General features: G+C 41.3%; 1 protein-coding gene across 6 annotated transcripts in view; it reads right to left on the minus strand.

Annotated features, from left to right (window-relative positions):
- The window catches only part of tcf12 (transcription factor 12), a 96,808-nt gene that overhangs the window by 3,822 nt on the left and 75,789 nt on the right, over positions 1-17,197 (minus strand). Inside the window, exons 9-20 of one of the 6 annotated variants that reach the window (XM_080884674.1) lie at positions 16,702-16,801; positions 15,322-15,461; positions 14,663-14,804; positions 14,401-14,471; positions 11,734-11,878; positions 7,363-7,436; positions 5,699-5,770; positions 5,024-5,215; positions 2,520-2,622; positions 2,277-2,415; positions 779-1,008; positions 197-344 (exon numbers count right to left, since the gene is read on the minus strand). In XM_080884674.1, the coding sequence (XP_080740800.1) occupies positions 202-344; positions 779-1,008; positions 2,277-2,415; positions 2,520-2,622; positions 5,024-5,215; positions 5,699-5,770; positions 7,363-7,436; positions 11,734-11,878; positions 14,401-14,471; positions 14,663-14,804; positions 15,322-15,461; positions 16,702-16,801 (1,551 nt within the window). In that variant the 3' untranslated portion in view covers positions 197-201. Of the gene's footprint in view, positions 1-196; positions 345-778; positions 1,009-2,276; positions 2,428-2,519; positions 2,626-5,023; positions 5,216-5,698; positions 5,771-7,362; positions 7,437-11,733; positions 11,879-14,400; positions 14,472-14,662; positions 14,805-15,321; positions 15,462-16,701; positions 16,802-17,197 lie in introns of all 6 variants that reach the window. The other 5 variants (XM_080884673.1, XM_080884672.1, XM_080884671.1 and 2 more) reach the window with 5 other exon arrangements.

Here is a 17,197-nt window from a genome sequence, read left to right on the forward strand (position 1 = left end):
TATGATTCAATCATGCTGACCTGTGTAATCAACTAAACATCAGTTAAACCAGGAAAACACACAGGATGACCGCAATTATCATGGTATCAAAGTGCAGAAAGAAAAAGAAAATATGCTGTCATGAGATGACCGATTATTCAGTTAATAGAGAAAACCATCATAGCAGTGTGTGTCGCTCAATTAGAGGTGAGAGTACCTGTCTCAGAGGTGGCCCATGGGGTTGGATGTGTCGGTCAGGCCTGGATGGACTCCTGTGTGGGCTGGTTGGGCATCACTGGAGCCCCCAGACACTTTTTCTTCCTCCCTTCTCTTAAGGCAGGCTGCTTTGGGGTTCAGATTTCTCTCTGTGAGTTCACATAAACACAGATTACACTTTAATTAAACACATGTCAAAGCTTTTTTTAAAATAAAATTAAGATAAAATTTTAGAGAGAGACCGAAGCTTTAAGGGTGTTATAAAAGGGCGTTACTTTGTTTGTCTTTCGCCTCAAATCTTTCATCATTACTCATTTTAGTACCTCTAAATGCAGCACTGCAGGGAAACATCTGAGCTGAATAAACGCCCTGCATTTTCTTTACTGTCTGTGATACTCTGGCAGCTCCATTCCCTATGTTTTCCTTTCTAACTCCACATGTATCTGCTCTGGATGTGACAGTGAAATTAAATTACCACCTGCAGGAACGCTGCATCAAAACACACGTTGTTTTTAAGAGTCAGCAGTGATTTGATGTGATGTAGCATTTCAGTTAATTGCCGCAGCAGCGCTGCAACACTGACCTCTGACTTGCTGCTCCAAGCTAAGTATGACAGCCACAGCCTGATGGAGGATGAGCAGTTTAGTCTGGGGCTTCTCGCTTTTCAGGTGCAGCTGGCACATGCGACCCAGCTCTTTGAAAGCCTCGTTGATGTCTCGCACCCTCAGGCGTTCGCGAGCGTTGTTAGCCATCCTCCTCTCGCGCTCCCGTTCAGCCTTCTGCTCGGGATTCAGATCCTCGTCTTCGGTGATGCTGCAGCAGAGAGAAGAAATCAACCCGCAGCCACCATTCAGTCATCTGCACCAATGATAGGATGGTCTTCAAACCATTAATCTGACATGACCGTGATTAAACCATGAACTATAAACATGAAGGAAGAAAATTTAATTCATTTAACATCCATGAGTTTTTACCACAACGATTTCACTTGACGCTGAGAAGCTCCGCCTTCTCAGCATCAAGTGAAATCTGTTGTTTCTTAAGCATGTGTTAATGAGACAAAAGATTTGCCTGACAGGACTGGTTATCCCTCCCACCCTTAGGGGAGGTCTCTGTTTGTTTGTGTCCCGGCCGTTTTCAGACACCCGGCTTTAACTTGGTTGCAGGCTTTCTGAGGAAATGAATGAAGTGTATTCACTTGTCTAATGTGAAAGTGAATGTGCCATTCATAGGAACCAAACTGATAAAAAACCGAATTTTATTTGCTTCCTTTACACATATAAAATGACTACACATGGTGGCTAAGCTAACGCAAAATAAAACTGAAAAGTAGCCACATGGAAACATAAAACAAGCACATGAACATCTGAACAGTGCCAGTGTTAGTGTGTCGGTGCAAAACTGCCTCTTTTAATAATTTCTGTTACTTTTGACTTTTCTTCACTTTGTATAACAACCGTTTGTCCCAGATTTTTTGAAATATTCTTTCACTTTCAGTCTGTATTTGAGTTTACCATCACAACAACAACAATCACCCATTGTCTGTAGCTTAGTGTTTTGATCGTTAGCCAGTGCTAGGTCAATGTTAAACAGGTATTGGTCTTTGGATGCATGTTTCCTTTAAGGTGATCCAAGTATAGGATCTGAAATGATCATGGGATTGTATAGCCAAACATTTCAGCAAGCTCTGAATGAATACTATCCAAAAGGGGTTTTATTTTTCCGAATGTCCAAAACATGTGAGTATGGTTTGGTTCCATAATCTCCAGCAGGGCTGTTTCACATTTATCTGTTTGCTTGTAATTTGGGGTGTTAAAAAGCACTGAATCCAGTATTCTCCACATCTCCTCTGGAATTTCTTTACCCAGCTCTTGTTCCCATTTGTTGACATGCCTATTTTAAATCAAATAATGACAGTAAAGGTTAATACGATATGTATCAGATTTTCCACTACCTGTCGCATATGAAAGACAACCTTTCCAGCCTTATCCCATGTTTCTACCATCTCAAAGCATGCCATAGAGCTTATTTTCACTTCTGAAGAATGTTTCACACGTTTTCGTATCGAAAGGTCCTCTTACCTTGTGCGTGGGCCTGCTCTGGGTGTCTTCATATCTCTTCTGTCACTCTCGTCATCTGACTTGTTATCGGTGGAGATGCTGTCGAGCATCTCATCCTTGTCCTGTTTCTCCACCTTCAGCTCCAGGGTTGCTGGAAGGCCTGAAGTAAGACCTGTTATTAGTAACAGAAATGTGGAGGTAAGACATCATACGTAAACCGAATCGTGTGGATATCGTAGAGTGGGACGCCGTGGTGGAGCTGACCTCTGAACGTTTCCACTTGGTGATTGAGTTCTGTGCTGGATGTCGAGCCGGCGCTGGGCAGGCCTCCGTGGCTGTTGTTCAGGCTGGCAGCATCGTCGCCGCCCTGCTGCAACACAGACAGGAAGGACACGTGAAGAAAGGAAGCAGCCACACACTCACTGGAGACTGTTCATAAAAATGAAACAACACTTTTGAGCAGGAGAAAAGCCTAAAATGGAAAATCCCACAGTTTTAAAGAAAAAGAGCAACCTTAGTTATACTGATTTGCACATTTTGGTGAGCACTCTACACTGGTTGGATCATAAAAAAAGATGCTTTTATATATGTATATATACATTAGATTAGATGCTGTCTGTAGCAGTGTTTATTAAAACCTGTAGTCACAGCATGGGACAAGTTCTGGGTTTAATCACCATTCAAGTCAGTCATTACCAACACCTGTGGGTACTTTGGAGATTTGCTCCACAGCAGCGTTATAATGCATAATCAAGGGTAGGAAATAGAAAATAAACACAAATTAAAAAAAAAAACACCTGTGCCACAATATTTAGCCATACTTAAAGGTCCATATATAGCCTCCTCATTTGTCTCTGTCACTGTTGCATTTTGTGTTACTGCTCGCTGCAGCGACATTCTCAGACTCCCCGCTCTGTAACCACAACTGAGGACCCGTCTGTTCCTCATGTCTACGAGAAGAATAATCCTTCTGTGTTCAGTTTCAAAAGAAGTCAAGCTAAACCCACTCCAATGTCTGACTATCTCCTTGTTATTTTGTTCACATGCATAACATAGAAATGGTCAACTCCCACCACGTTGTGCCACAAAGCCCCTCCTTTACCACATGCTCTAGAGCCATTTGATTTCCTTTTTCAAGGACTGAGGAAAGGCGGAGAAATCATCACTAAGGGTGGAGAGCATCTCCCTCTTTTCCTCTGGAATGTGATCCCCAGTCACTGTTGGCCTCTGTTAACCCCACCGCTCCGAGATCCTCCCCTTCCCCAGCGCTACGCTAATCTTTGCTGTGCTCTCAACAGGTGTCCAAACAACTCTTTGTCTGGAGGAGGAGGAGTGAGGCTGGGGCTCTGGCAAGAAAAGAACGCTGCCATTTTCATGGCTGGGCCTGATTACCATACAGCTGAGGACCTCTATTTGGGTGGAGGCTGCGGGTTCAGACACACGTTTCCAACGATTCAGATTTCCTGGGTTGTTAAAAAGAAGTGATGAAAAGGGGTGGAAGGGGGTAGAGGGCGGGGTGACAGCCAGAGTAAAAAGCCTGTGGCTGTGCCGTGTCGAGGCTGTTGAGCCCTGTCTGAAGGGACCTCTTCCCACACAGGAAGTGCTGTGTTAGTGCAGACACAGTATGTTCTATCTCACAGTCGCAGTCGGTCAACATCACTGCCACAACCCAGCTCTCTGTAACAAATACATCAAACTGAGCTCTTCTGACAACCACAGTAAAATTCTTGTTAAGGGACAAAGCGAGCTACCCAGTAGCCTCCGCGTACGAGTGAAAACAACCATCGACAGGAAAAATACCACCTTAAAACAAAGAAAAAAACTAAACTGCTTTGAAAATAAATGAATTTCTGCACGACAGCTCCACTGCAATGATCAAGACACGAAAACAAAAAGTGCAGACTGAGCACTAAAATGTCGGTCTGCACTCAGAAATGCATCTTTTCATTCTTTCTTCATGCTGCATCAAAGTACAACCTTACCAAAACACTTTACTCACAATACGTGCTTGTTTTATAGAAAATTTTTTAAACTAATTAATTAATAATCAATTTACACACAAAAGGAGCCTTTTGGCCTTTCTGTATAACAGTAATCTAAACAAGAATATTAATTTTAGGTCTGAATTTAAAGGCAACACCACATTTACAGCTAATCACTGGCTTATTAGATACAAAATCTCATCACTGTCTAACTTTTCCTTCCATCATTTATCTCAGAGAAAAAAGTAATCTAAACTTCTTCCCACGTTCAAATTAATTTGATCTTTTTCTTTTTAAGTTTGTGTTTGTGTCAAACTTTTTCCAAACACCTCCAGATAACAGTTGGACGAGTCATCCCATTTTAATTTCCACTGCAGATGTGTTCAAATCTCCTGGCTCTGTACAATCAAATACCTCAGAAGGAGGATGGGCGAACACGTCATGATTTACACAGAGACCGGCATTTCCCCAGTTCTCAAGGGGCTTCGAGTTTAACTCTAGAAGGATTGCAACGTACAAACACGTCCTACGCCAACTTTACTTCTTTGTGCCTGTTTTCTTCATTTCTCTCTCAAACTTGTGTATACAGCCGCTCTCAAGAGGAGGGTGATCCTACGGCCAGCTATTACACTTATGGAAAATATGCCGGTATAAATTCAACTGTTCGTCTGCGGAAAATGTCTCAAAGCTCTCCTTTTTTTGACCAGGTGGCCAAGGTGTTTTATGTGGTGTAGTTTGAAAAATACCGTATAGTAATAAATAAATACTTATATGAAGTTATCGTACCATCGCTGCAGTCCGACTTGGAACCAATGCAGAGGCAGGAAAATTTGGTCCAATGGCTGTTATTGGCCCATTTTGTGCCTGTCCCAGCAGACTGTGTATGTCGCTGGGCAGACTGGCGGTGGAGCCCACTGCGTGGTTCCTCAGAACAAGGATTGCATCATCCAATCTGTCCAGGCGATCCTCCATTCGAGACTGGGAGGACCAAAGGGATTGAGAAATGAAGGGTTAGGGAGAGAAAGAAGGGAGGAAAAGAAGGACAGAGCAGCTTAGTATAAGCACATTAGGACAAAAATTGAAAATGCTGATTGTATGGTGAGAAAAAAACAACACAAGATAAAGAAGGCAATTCAAATGCAAGATCAAATGAGCCATTTCAGCTTGAGTTGTAGAAGTCAGGATATGTTCTCATTTGTTTTTCAAATGAACAGAGGCACTGCAGCCACTTAATTTCATTGTCATCTGAACCTAAGCTGATTACTACAAGCTGGCATGGCTGCAGAAAAAAACTAAAACAAAAAAAACGACAACAACATAACATGAGAATAAGGCGACAGAAGTAGTAATAAATGAAAGTGCATTTCACTGTGAAGAATGTAGTCGAACTTGTGCAAGAAAACAAAACGATGTATGGAACACGCAATGGGTAAAAAAAAAAAGAGTCTATCTGAAGAGTACCTCGCAGACATCCTTTAAGAAAGACATGGCATCCTGGAGATGCTCATGTAACTGCTGATGAACTCTGTTTTTCTGGCAAAGTCAAATAAGAATAAGAGAGAATTAAGAAAAAAAGATCAGAATCTATAAATACTACAAACACGCTGTGGGTAAAGACTTTTTTTTGTTTTGTGATAGCACATAGAGAGAAAGAGGCAGGATTTAGAAAGAAGCACACAGCTGCTGACGACTCACTTTGTAAAGATAAAAATGGTTCGCTGTTTGCGTATTTACAGACCCCTACTACAGCACTTGTCACATTTTCTGCATCGCCACAAGTTTAAAACTTTACACTGACTTTATGTGCTGGGATAAATAATGTTGTTGTCTTTTGTGCCTTATTGCTTTGCCTTCTTATGTTCATTTCATCCAGCTGTGCGTGTTTTGTTGATTACCAAAGTCTGCCGTTTTTAAAAAAAATTCGTCTTAAACGAATATAACTACTGTTCACAGCCCAGTCCAGTAACAAAATTAGTCATTTTGACTGTAATCTAATCCTCAAAGAGCTTCATCACCATTTCCAAGAGCTCTCTGGGACTTTCCAATGTTCCAAGTAGTTCTGTCGTAACTACCAGAGGACCGTGATCTACGATTTTATTTCAGCACACTCTTGAACGTTGCTGAGAATAAATGAGAATTTCCTTCAGTGGCTGCCAGCTGCATTTTTCATTCATCATTCAATAAAAAACTGCAATTGATGTTTTTTTACCTCTTAGAAGCCTAAATGATTCAGAAACAACCGGGTATGGGTTCAAGACATTCTTAAGGAACATCTCTACCAGGTAGATATAGGATCCTTTATATTAAACCTGGATGTCTTTTCATTGTTACGTGTGAATACGGATTATGAAGGAGCTTTGCAGACGATGTCAGGATGAATCTATGTCCCTCTAAGATCACAGCATGGCTAAAAGCTCCATCCTTTACTTCTGCGGGTCTTCTCTGTGAGGTCATAGAAACATATAATCATGTTAAACTTCGACACCAATACAATTTGAATTGCTGGTGATAAGAAAATTCAATATCGGTCAATATTTTCTTTCTTTCATACACATGAAACATAAATGCATTTTGTTAACACTTATGATCCATATGTTTTATGAATTCACTTGTTCACCCATTGCTTGGATCAGCTGGGTTATTGCCTAACATTATACTGTCTTTATTTATCATATAAATATGTCTGTGGATCTGTATAGTAAGTTTATTTAAGTCCGTTTATCCCTTGAATAAACTCCCAGTAGAGTATGTAAACACATGACATGTGCATCAGGTAGCAGGGCTGCATGAAATCCGATCTTCAGCTCTGGTCGTACGGCAGCGAAGGAATTCTGGAGAAGAGGTTCAGCAAACAGCTGCCACCCCCACACCAGCCCCCATAACTAAACCCATCCCCCAACTGTCATCCCAGACCCGGCCCACAGAGTGGAGGACAGATGGCATGCCCCAAGGGACAGGTATTGTTCAGTTTGGTTATCCCTCTACCCCCACCTTCCTCAGCAAAACATTTGTCAGACAGGAATCTCACTGTAATGCTAGCTCAGTCCTTCATGGGCAGCTTATCTAAAGCGAGCATCCATCATATCCTCCTCTCACTGAATGATGGAGGCGGGCAGAGAGCTTACCAGTGAGTGAAGGGAGTTCTCATAATTTGGGGAGGAGGGGGTCTGCCCACCAACACGGGGCCACTGGTTGGTACCTGAGGAGAGACAAAGTGAAGGTCAGTGTTAACAATTATCTGATTCAGTTTTGGCCAAAAGCCTCATCCTGGTACGCCGACACAAAAAAATCATTCACTGACAAACACAATAACATGCAGTCATAACACACTGACATCCTGATTTTCTGGTCTCTTGTTGTTCTATGAGAGGTATTTTTATCTTTCAGAGCTTAACTGCATCACTTCCTGATGGCTGGACTGCATCCTGACACATGAGCCAGCGCAGGGTTTGACTAACACCCACTTCCACCCTGAAATGAACGCTGCATCTGCACATTAATAACCATGGCTATGAGAACAATGTGAGCAGTGAAAAATATCACGCTCAGGACTAGTTTTCACGCATGTTTTAATTTTATTCCAGAAACGTGCAAAAACATCAGGAACCAGTAATCAAAAGTGCACCGTTGCTGACTGTTTTAGTACCTGATCTTCATGCAGGCTTTTGGTGAAAGAAATAATTACATGGGCTTTCTTTTTCTTTAACTTTTAGTCAGTTTAAAGCATCTTTGACTGGTGATGTGGTAGCACTAAAGTCAATCATCTTTATATAATTTACATCTGTAAATATATGAGCCTGAATATTCCACTAATGTGTCCCATAAAGTCAAATCTAATTCTGCTCTAAATAAAGACCAGTGCATTTTAATCATATGATCTAAATACAGAGATATCTAAGACACTCTGCACTGGGAGAGAGATTATAATTTACCTTTGGCACAGTGAGTTTTTACATGTTTATCTGAGCCAAAAATTTAATCTACCGGCCAGTACAGGAAAGCAAATCAAGCTGATTTGATCTGGTGTAAATTAAAGAAGAGGAATCCACATCTGCTCATCACATTTCCAGCTACAGTACAACATTTCTTTCTTTCCTTTTTGGAGTCGCAATTATCCAAGTAGTGCCAGCCATGTGCAACAAGAGGCAATGCATTATACTGCAATCAAATAACCTTAATGGACTTTGACAGTAATGAACCTTTCCAGGTTATTTACAGAGTAGGATAGGGTGTCCGTAGTCTTTCCAAGCTCTTCTGGTGTCTATTATAGTGTTAGGATGCTAAACCCAGCCAACATCCTTGTAAATGGTGCGCACTGCTGCGTGATCCACACAAGGAGACTTTGTTTCTGCTATCAGTCATTTCGCATGATTCTAGAAATTCATTTTGCTAAAATAACCAGCAATGAAAACCCCATGATAAAGGCAGAGGAGCCTGAGGAACGCTGATGGTTTTTTATTCTTAATTTAAAGCTTAATTTACATCATTTCAAAGCTATAGCGTGCTGAGCGGGGTGACGCAGCGTTTTTATTTCTCAGTTTTACAAAATCAGACCGATGTTGTCAGAACAAGTACACAAATAACTTAGCTATTAAATCCTTTAAAGCCTAAACCATGAAATAACTTCTAGAACATTGTGTTTATGTATATTAATTTGCATGTGTGAGTTTTAATATGTATCATATTTGCTACATTTGACAGTCTTGCAATTATTTCTTAAAAATGTATTTTTTCAGATTTTTCAGGGGGGGAAAAAACAATCACACTGATGATGCAGAAGCCTCAAAACCTCTTGCAGTAGATATGACACACTTGGCTTTAAGGATTTAAAAGTGGTAAAAATGCAGCTGATGTATATTTTTGACAAACACTAGAAAAATCACACCTTTCACGCTCAGGGAACTTCCATTAAATCATCCCAATGAAATGTCTAACAACTCTTCTGTGGTCTTATGAGTTTTCATGTTTCTGCACACACACTCACACACAGCCTTGGAAAAGCAGACTTTAATTAACAGACTATTAAAAGTGACTTTGGAGGAGGAAATGAAAAAGTCTCTGTTCTGCCTCAGCTTTCTCCCAGGTGAGTGAGACAGGAACTTCACATAAGCCTCTGCTGGCTGGCGGCTATGAAAAATTAGACTGAAGCTCTGGTCCCCAAGTGCACCAGAGAAGGCTAATTGAACAAACCAGCCTTGAGTAATGTGCTGTATATTGGTGCAGTCCCAATGATGAATGGATTTGGAAACTTACATCAACAACTAGCCAAATTTTGGGCTACTTTCAGAGTATCGTTCTTTTTCTAAGCCTAGAGGCACATTAAGGACGAATAATTAGTAAAACTATATCTTTTCCCCATAATTCCACATGACATATTTGGCAGCAGTGCTTTATATATTATATAGATATATATCTATATAATATGGATTTTCTTCATTCAATAAAACACTGAACTGTTTTTTCAGCTTGTCATATTGTTGCAGTTTTCAGGTGCAGCGCGCTGTACTGGAAATAGGTCAACAGACACATCACCGCCACTCTGATCAGCTGAGTCACAGCCACCTTCCTTCACTCACTGGTGAATAAATGGGGCATTTTGCCGCCTGGTCTGCGTGTGTGTATGCGTGTGTGTGCTGGGGGAACAGCTGTCCATGGGGCAGGGCAACAGCTGAGGAAGAGGGGGGCATACGTAGAGACAGCTGTCGCCACTCCATTACCACACATGACACAACTGCCCGTTAAAACAACACACTGGGCTTTCCCTTACTGTCCCCCCCTCTCATTCTCTTTCCATTGGTCTCCCGCCTCTGTCAACATATCTGACGGACCATTTTCTTCGTCTACATCTCTTTTCCGGTACTTAAAAGTACTGTGTACTACAAACAGGATCCCCTTGATGGGGCCGCCCTGATTTCCTTACTACTTTCCTGCTTTTGTTCTCTGAATTTGTTGCAGAAAATAATTACAATTCAGAGGGAAACTGGTTGTCCCATCCCCCCCCCTCCCCAAAAAAAAAAAAAAATCTAACTACAAAAACACTTGTCTGGGAAAGCAGGATTATATAACAATAAATCTACTCCTGAAACTGTTTTACTAAAAGTAGAATGAATAGTATGAGCTGCTATTATAAGCCATAAATGCAGTTCTGCAAATATGAAAAGCTTTTCAATAACTTAAAACCCTTCGCCGCCCCAAGAGCCGCAGTCATTCCACAGTTTGTCCATAAATTTCTATCACTTAAAGGAAATGACAGCAGAAAAAATAAACTACACGTAATTCTGAAGGTACTTCTTGGCTGCATTTAAACTCCCGAGCTCGAGCAAAGTGCCTCCTAAAAAGCTGAGAGCCAAAACTTCTCTGTGATGTCACCGGGAGTCAATGCGGAGCGGCTGCCTCAGCCACAAAAATAAAGCCCCTGACGCAGATGCAGGTGAAGAATAAACTTGTAACACAGATTTCATGCTTTCAGTATAAATGGTGTCACTTTTGTGCTCGTGGACCGCAGAAAGAGCACAGCCAGCAGATAAATCTGGCATGAGGCATCTCTTCTATTTGCTTGAGATTAAACTTCCTTGGAACATTTTCGCTTGAAAATTAATTCTCGCGTTTCTTCAGTTTTAAATACTCATCGTGGCTGTCAATTCAGTGGATGTTCACCCTTATCCCAGACTAAACTAAGCTTTCTTTTAGGATGGATTCATGTAGAAATGGCATTAACTGCCCCGACTCAGATAAAGCACGGAGAATGACGACCAAATGATTAGAGATGCTCTAAAGCTAAAAGGGGGTATTAAATTAAGTTTTAGGGAAACTCTTCACAATTCACTCTACTTAGGCTTTAATTAATCCGACTAATGCAGCACAGAGTAAAAGTAATTAATTGAAGTCACAGGGCCCTATATTCACTGACCAGTACAAGCAGAGCTGTGACTATTACATAAAATACAGACCTTCAAATTCATTACTTCCTCTTTTATTCCTAAGATGCATGACGGTGCAGACACGGTCACAGTTACTGTATGATGTTTTGGCTAATCATGTGAGATAAAGCAGAAAAATTAGCTGTGACAATAACTCCAGCGTCCACACAATAACACACTTTCCTGGAGAAGCCTACCTGTCGTTAGCACAGCTGTTTAGGAGGGATGACAACACTGAGTGAACAAGACTCGGTTTATTAATCAAACTCTTTCATTTGCCTCCCACTTCAGTTTCAGCCAGCCTTTTTATACTACATGAATCAGAAAGCACAGCTGGAGGCAGCCTAAAGACCTGCCTTTTTGTGTGGGTTATTGCACTTCCACAGTTAAAATAGGGCACATATTCATGAAAGCCTGATAATTAGCTTGGCTATTCTAGGAAAGAAATAGCCATTGAGTGAGTTACCGGCACTTTACCTGGGGAAAAAAAGCCTTTATGAAGCAGTTTCTGCTGGTATCTAGTATATGTGTGCAGACAGTGTTTATGAGATTAAAATCCACAGGCTGGTGACCTACCTGGCCTTCCAGACGGGGTGCCAGCAGCAGTCACCACTGTACCTGCTGAGGCTGCACCTGCTGTGGCTGTTAGAGGTGAAGGAGAACCCACAGGTGTCGACGGATTGGATGGAAAACTACTGCTAGTGTGGTCAGGTGAGTAAATCTGCAGAGGCAGAGAGGAAGACATCAGGAGAGACAGGATAGATAAAAAAAATAAAAAATAAAAATAAGATGAATTTGAAGCAGGAGCGTGTTTACCAATGTACACCACCCTTCTATAAAAACAGTAAAGTAAACATGCTTTTCCGGCTTTCCAAATCAAGTTCCTAACATCAAATGGAAAATTAGCCAAAGTCCGAAAGCCACCAACTTTCTGTTTCAAATGTTTCAATGAGGTCGTTGCACTATTTTCAATTAAATTAATCGTTTAAACGCACTCTCAAATTTCATTTGTTTTTTAACCTTTTTAGGAAACGAGGCTGTTTTAAAGGAGCACACTTTATTTTCACTCGTATACAGACTCTCTGCTTATAGGTGTCCAGTTTTTCCAGTGTGCAGACGCCCAACCTGGAAACCCCGTTAAGCCAACAACAGGAAATCTCAAGGGGCACAATTCAGGCTGTAGCCAGAGATTATACTCTGAGCCATATATCAAAACCCCGTCATATTCAAATGTTGTTTTTTCTTGCTTCTTTTTAAACCTCATAGTCTATTTAAAGAGGACAAATAGTTACAATTGAATTACTTTGGTTTCATTGCTGCAATACTGGCAGTTTTCGTCGTGCCATCCTCGGATAGGTCACGCTGAGGTCACTGAGTTTTAGGATGACGTGTCAATCACAAGGGAACGAGGAGATTATGTCTTCAGAACTTTCACAGGGATTTCATTTGTTTAAACAAATGCTGGATTAAAGCACAAACACGTCCCTGATTTTTTTCCCTTTTCCTCTTTAATAAGAGGATATTTGTGCCATAATGGAACATGCCTCGGAGAAGTCAGGGTATTACGGTGGATCCTGACTAATTAGCAGAGAAAAAACAACAGATCCACAGAGATTTCTCCTCCAAGTTAAGATCAAATTGAGCTTGAAGGAAAGCGTTCAACTTCTGTGGGGATGATAGAATGCACTCATTATTAATAATCTCCTTATTCAATCTTGATCTCAGGGCTTTAGTTTTTCAATCAGCTTGGAGTATCAGGATAGAGGCTTCACTGAAGTGTGTGGCGCTGAATGTGGAGGAGGATCGGCCGTTGTCTGAAGGGAAGAATGAGTATTTATGCCCCGCGACACTCAGAGAGCAGAGAGCTTCTCTCTGCTCAGCATTTTCACTCCCAGACATGCAATTCAGTGAAAAACTAAGGAGGATTAATAGCGCGGTTATCTCTGCGTTGGAAACCAATAAAACTCAAGACAAATCTCCAAATTTTTCTTAGTTTCTCGACAGCTGTTTACAACCGTGACTTCTGACCCGACAATATATGACTTTCTATTCTTTTCACTCACCGGCTAATAACGCTGCATTCAAAGTGAAACATGGCTCATTTTACTGGAATAAATGAAGCTCCGCCTCATCATCAGTTACGCTCCCGCAGGCGGCATTGGGCCAATAAGCACGGCCAATTTAAAAGGGCCGAGAACAAAAGCTCTACAAAGGGGGGCCCATGGAGTTGAGCCACAGCAGTTATAAACTCCCCTGTGCACCCCTGATCCATGCACCCACCCCCACCCTAGTCCAACCGTGTCCATTTCACTCCAGCTTTGTCATGCTAATAGAATTGAGTCTGCAAATATAAAGGACTTAATTTGTTATTACCATGCCCAAATTCTCATATTTTGGATTCACACTCCTAAGAAATATTCCTCTTACACGAACAGCTCGTGCTGTGTGTAAAATTAAAACGCTGCTTTCATGTTTGTGCAACATGTTAAACACCATTTGAAAATTTAGCTGAAATATCGAGGATCATAGGTTTGAAATCCAAAGCAAAAATACATCCAGTGCGTAAATGGAAACAGCAAATATTGTTGCTGAGGAAACAAGGGAAGGGTTTAGGATAAAAAGTGTCTGTTGTGTCACAAAAACGTTTACATAAATGCACATGTACGTCATCATTTTCATCATGCAATTCAAATAGTGACGTTTATCTGTGAGTCCACTTCGGACACATAACACTATAAACAACCTAAAGGACTGAACCATTACAGGATGTCCCTGAAGTGTAATCCATTGGCTTTAGGAGTATTTTTTAATGTACAGTTGCCTTTCTTGAATACTCTTAGTTTAAGCCCACAATTATCCAGGCTTAGGCCAAAAAAACAAAAGACAAAAAAACAACTATAAACTTGTCCTCTGGGCTGTTTTAATCAGCGGTTAGTATAGCATTTAATTCCCTGCATGATTACGGAGGTCACCTTCTTTGGAGACAAAACACTAAAAAAAATTTTTTTTAAATAAATAAAAAAAAAAGGGGGGGGGGGGTATTTTTACTTTGATTTGCAGAAAAATCAGAACCATTTGAGCTCGAGGGCTTAAAGAAGTCAGACATGAGTTTCACACTTGACTAGAAATGCAAAAACTTCTTTGAACTTGACCAAAATGCCTTAAGCAACACTGACGCTACTCAGAAAATACTTAGTATTGATAGGCAACGTTTTCCATCATAGACATAACAGCGTAACTCACCGAGGCTAAAGCCTTGCCCAGTGCGTCTCCAGTCTGCGAGCTTCCAGTGGCAGTCCCCCGATTTGCAGCAGCTACAAAAACACAGAGCGAAGCTTTGTAATCGCAAACTCAGACAAATGTGGAGCGGTTACAGTGCACAAAGCAGCTGTCCCCCTGCATGACTCAGTGCCTTCACAGAATGAACATTCAGCTATGATTACACTGCGGTGTCAGTAATTAGCCAACCTGAGCAGGTAGCTGAACTGTTAACACAAGAACGTACCCATGATCCCATCGGCCGAGGTGACGGACGGGGTGTGTGCCGCAGTGACGAATGGTGAAGTGCTGGTGTTGCTTCTGTGGAAGCTGGACATGGGAGGAAGACTGGCATTGATGTCTGGAGAGACTGAGTGTGCGGGGTAATTCTGGAAAATCGGGAAGAGAGAAAAGTGTTATTTTCAATCATAAATGTGTTTGTGTGAGACAGAAAGAAAGAAAGAGCTTATTTATTTATTCTTGAAATTAAAAATGCCCTTTGACGTCTTCCAGGCTGTCACGCAGTAAAAGTTCGTGTAGCGGGGGAGGGACAGAGATAAAGAGAGGGCAGGCAGCATCTGCAGCCTCCCTGTGATGCCCTGCCAAGTGAAGCAGGCAGGCGGACGAAAAAAGATCAAACGCTGACACAAAGAGGGTCAGCGGTGTCTTCACTGATAATAACCAGACAACAACTTAAGACACACACAGATCCCTCCAACTGAGGAAGATGCGCTATGGGAGAGCAGAGCAAAAACCAGGGCTTCAACAGAATTTATTTGCCCTGCGTGTTCAACAATACACACTGGATCGTTCATGTAAACGTGAGGGCAAAACAGAAACTTACTAGCAATCATCTATCACTTATTCATAAAGCCTAAGTGCTGCCGGCCGAGCTGTGAAGCTTACCAAACGGTCGTGTGAGTGCAGGCTGCTGTAGTTTCCTGACTGTGGCATGTGAGATGAAGATCCTGCGAGTATTCCCCCGTAGCCGGGCTGACTGATGCCATTGGACGAATTCCACGGGTCAGACGAACTGTGGGTACCATCTAAAACCAATAAACATATCACTTTAGCACACAATGGATTAGAACTGAAGGAAACAACATGTTAGACAGACGGCTAACCCCCTAACTTTACCCTTAAAACTTGGGGGTCATCCAAAGAGCACTTTTTAGGTTTTTTTCCCTCTCGGGACTGAAACACGATCCTTGTCTTGAACACAGCTGAGATAACACAAACGCTAAAGAGCAACAAGAAGACGTTTGTGTGTGTGTGTGTGTGTGTGTGTGTGTGTGTGTGTGTGTGTGTGTGTGTGTGGGGGAGTCAGTCCCACTGAAAAGAATCTGAGCACACATCTAACAACTCAATCTGTCTGGCAACATATAAACTACAAAATTAAATATAAACAGATGTTTGGTTCAGTGGTTTTGGAGCTCACGATAACCGCCAAGGTTATAACTGTTAACAAAATTAAACAAAAAACTAAAACTAGGTGTAAACAAAATACTTCAGTCATCTGAAATACATTGTGAGCTTAGAAAATTGACTGAAATAAACAAAATCAGGCAATTTTCTTTCACTTTATTTTTTGTCAGTCTGGCCAAATGCGTTAACCTAACAAACACCAGGTTTTTTCGTGACGCATGACATAAAGTGTTAAATTTCTATTGAACATCTGATCTCTGACACAAGCCACCCACATTATAATAACAATAAATTCAAAATACTACTGAAACTAATAAAAACAAAACTGAAAAGAGCAAACCCACTCAGGAAACTAAAATGAACTGAAAACAAAAATAAAAATGCAAACTAATGGAACAAACTGAGGTTCTAGGTGATAACTTGATGAAAACATACCACACTGACTTTAATTTAGGCCAGAGGTTCTCAAAGTTTTTGTGACTTAATGGGAGTTTAAACAGTCGAAAGAATGCACTCATCTGGTTTATGCTGCTAAATATGACGTTTGTCCTTGTTTATGAGTTGGTGAGATGAGGTGGCTGCTAGATTTCTTGACATTAGCTGTGTTTCTCAGAGGTCAATGGCTGGGATTGCAAAAAAACCCAAAACCCAGAAATGCTCACTTGGTCTTATCCTGCTTATCCTTCTAAATAATGAGAAATGAGCATGAATGGAATATACAGTAGTGCGTTTAATCCTTCTCATACTTGCTGGTTAATCGTGCACAAACTCAACACACACCAGTGTAATAAAAGGGTATTAAAAAAATAAGCAGTAGATGGTAATTCTATCCAAAACATGGAGACTTTGCTTTGAACCTACCGAAGAAAGTGCTTGCAAACATACTGCTGGAGGGTTTTGGAGAAGAGTACGAAGGTGAATCTCTGTTGAAGTCTTCTGAGTTTGGAGATGGTGCGTACACCTGCCAGGAGAACATGATCGTCATTAGAAGAAACCGAAACACCAAGACTGTCACACGGTATGAGGGTGTTCAAACTCATTCAGCTCTCTTATATCAGTTTCTGTGAAGTAAACACGCTTCCTAAAAATGCAAAGCACAATCATATTAGGGTCTATACAAGTATGTGATCTCACACGCACACATCCACTGCAGAAACAGCCCTACAACTATAAATACACACATTCTAATGACTAGCAAGCAATCAAGCTCATGACGGGGGGAGTGGATTATCAGAAGTATTTGCATTTCAGATCAACTCAACCTCTAATGGAAGTATAATGACACCCGCTTACATGCATAGACTAAATGCCTGGCAAATTGCAGCATTCCCAGAGAGGCAGAAATCAAATAAGCGCT

Source organism: Rhamphochromis sp. 'chilingali' (assembly GCF_963969265.1).
Source record: "Rhamphochromis sp. 'chilingali' genome assembly, chromosome: 6".
NCBI classification, from domain to species: Eukaryota; Metazoa; Chordata; class Actinopteri; order Cichliformes; family Cichlidae; genus Rhamphochromis; species Rhamphochromis sp. 'chilingali'.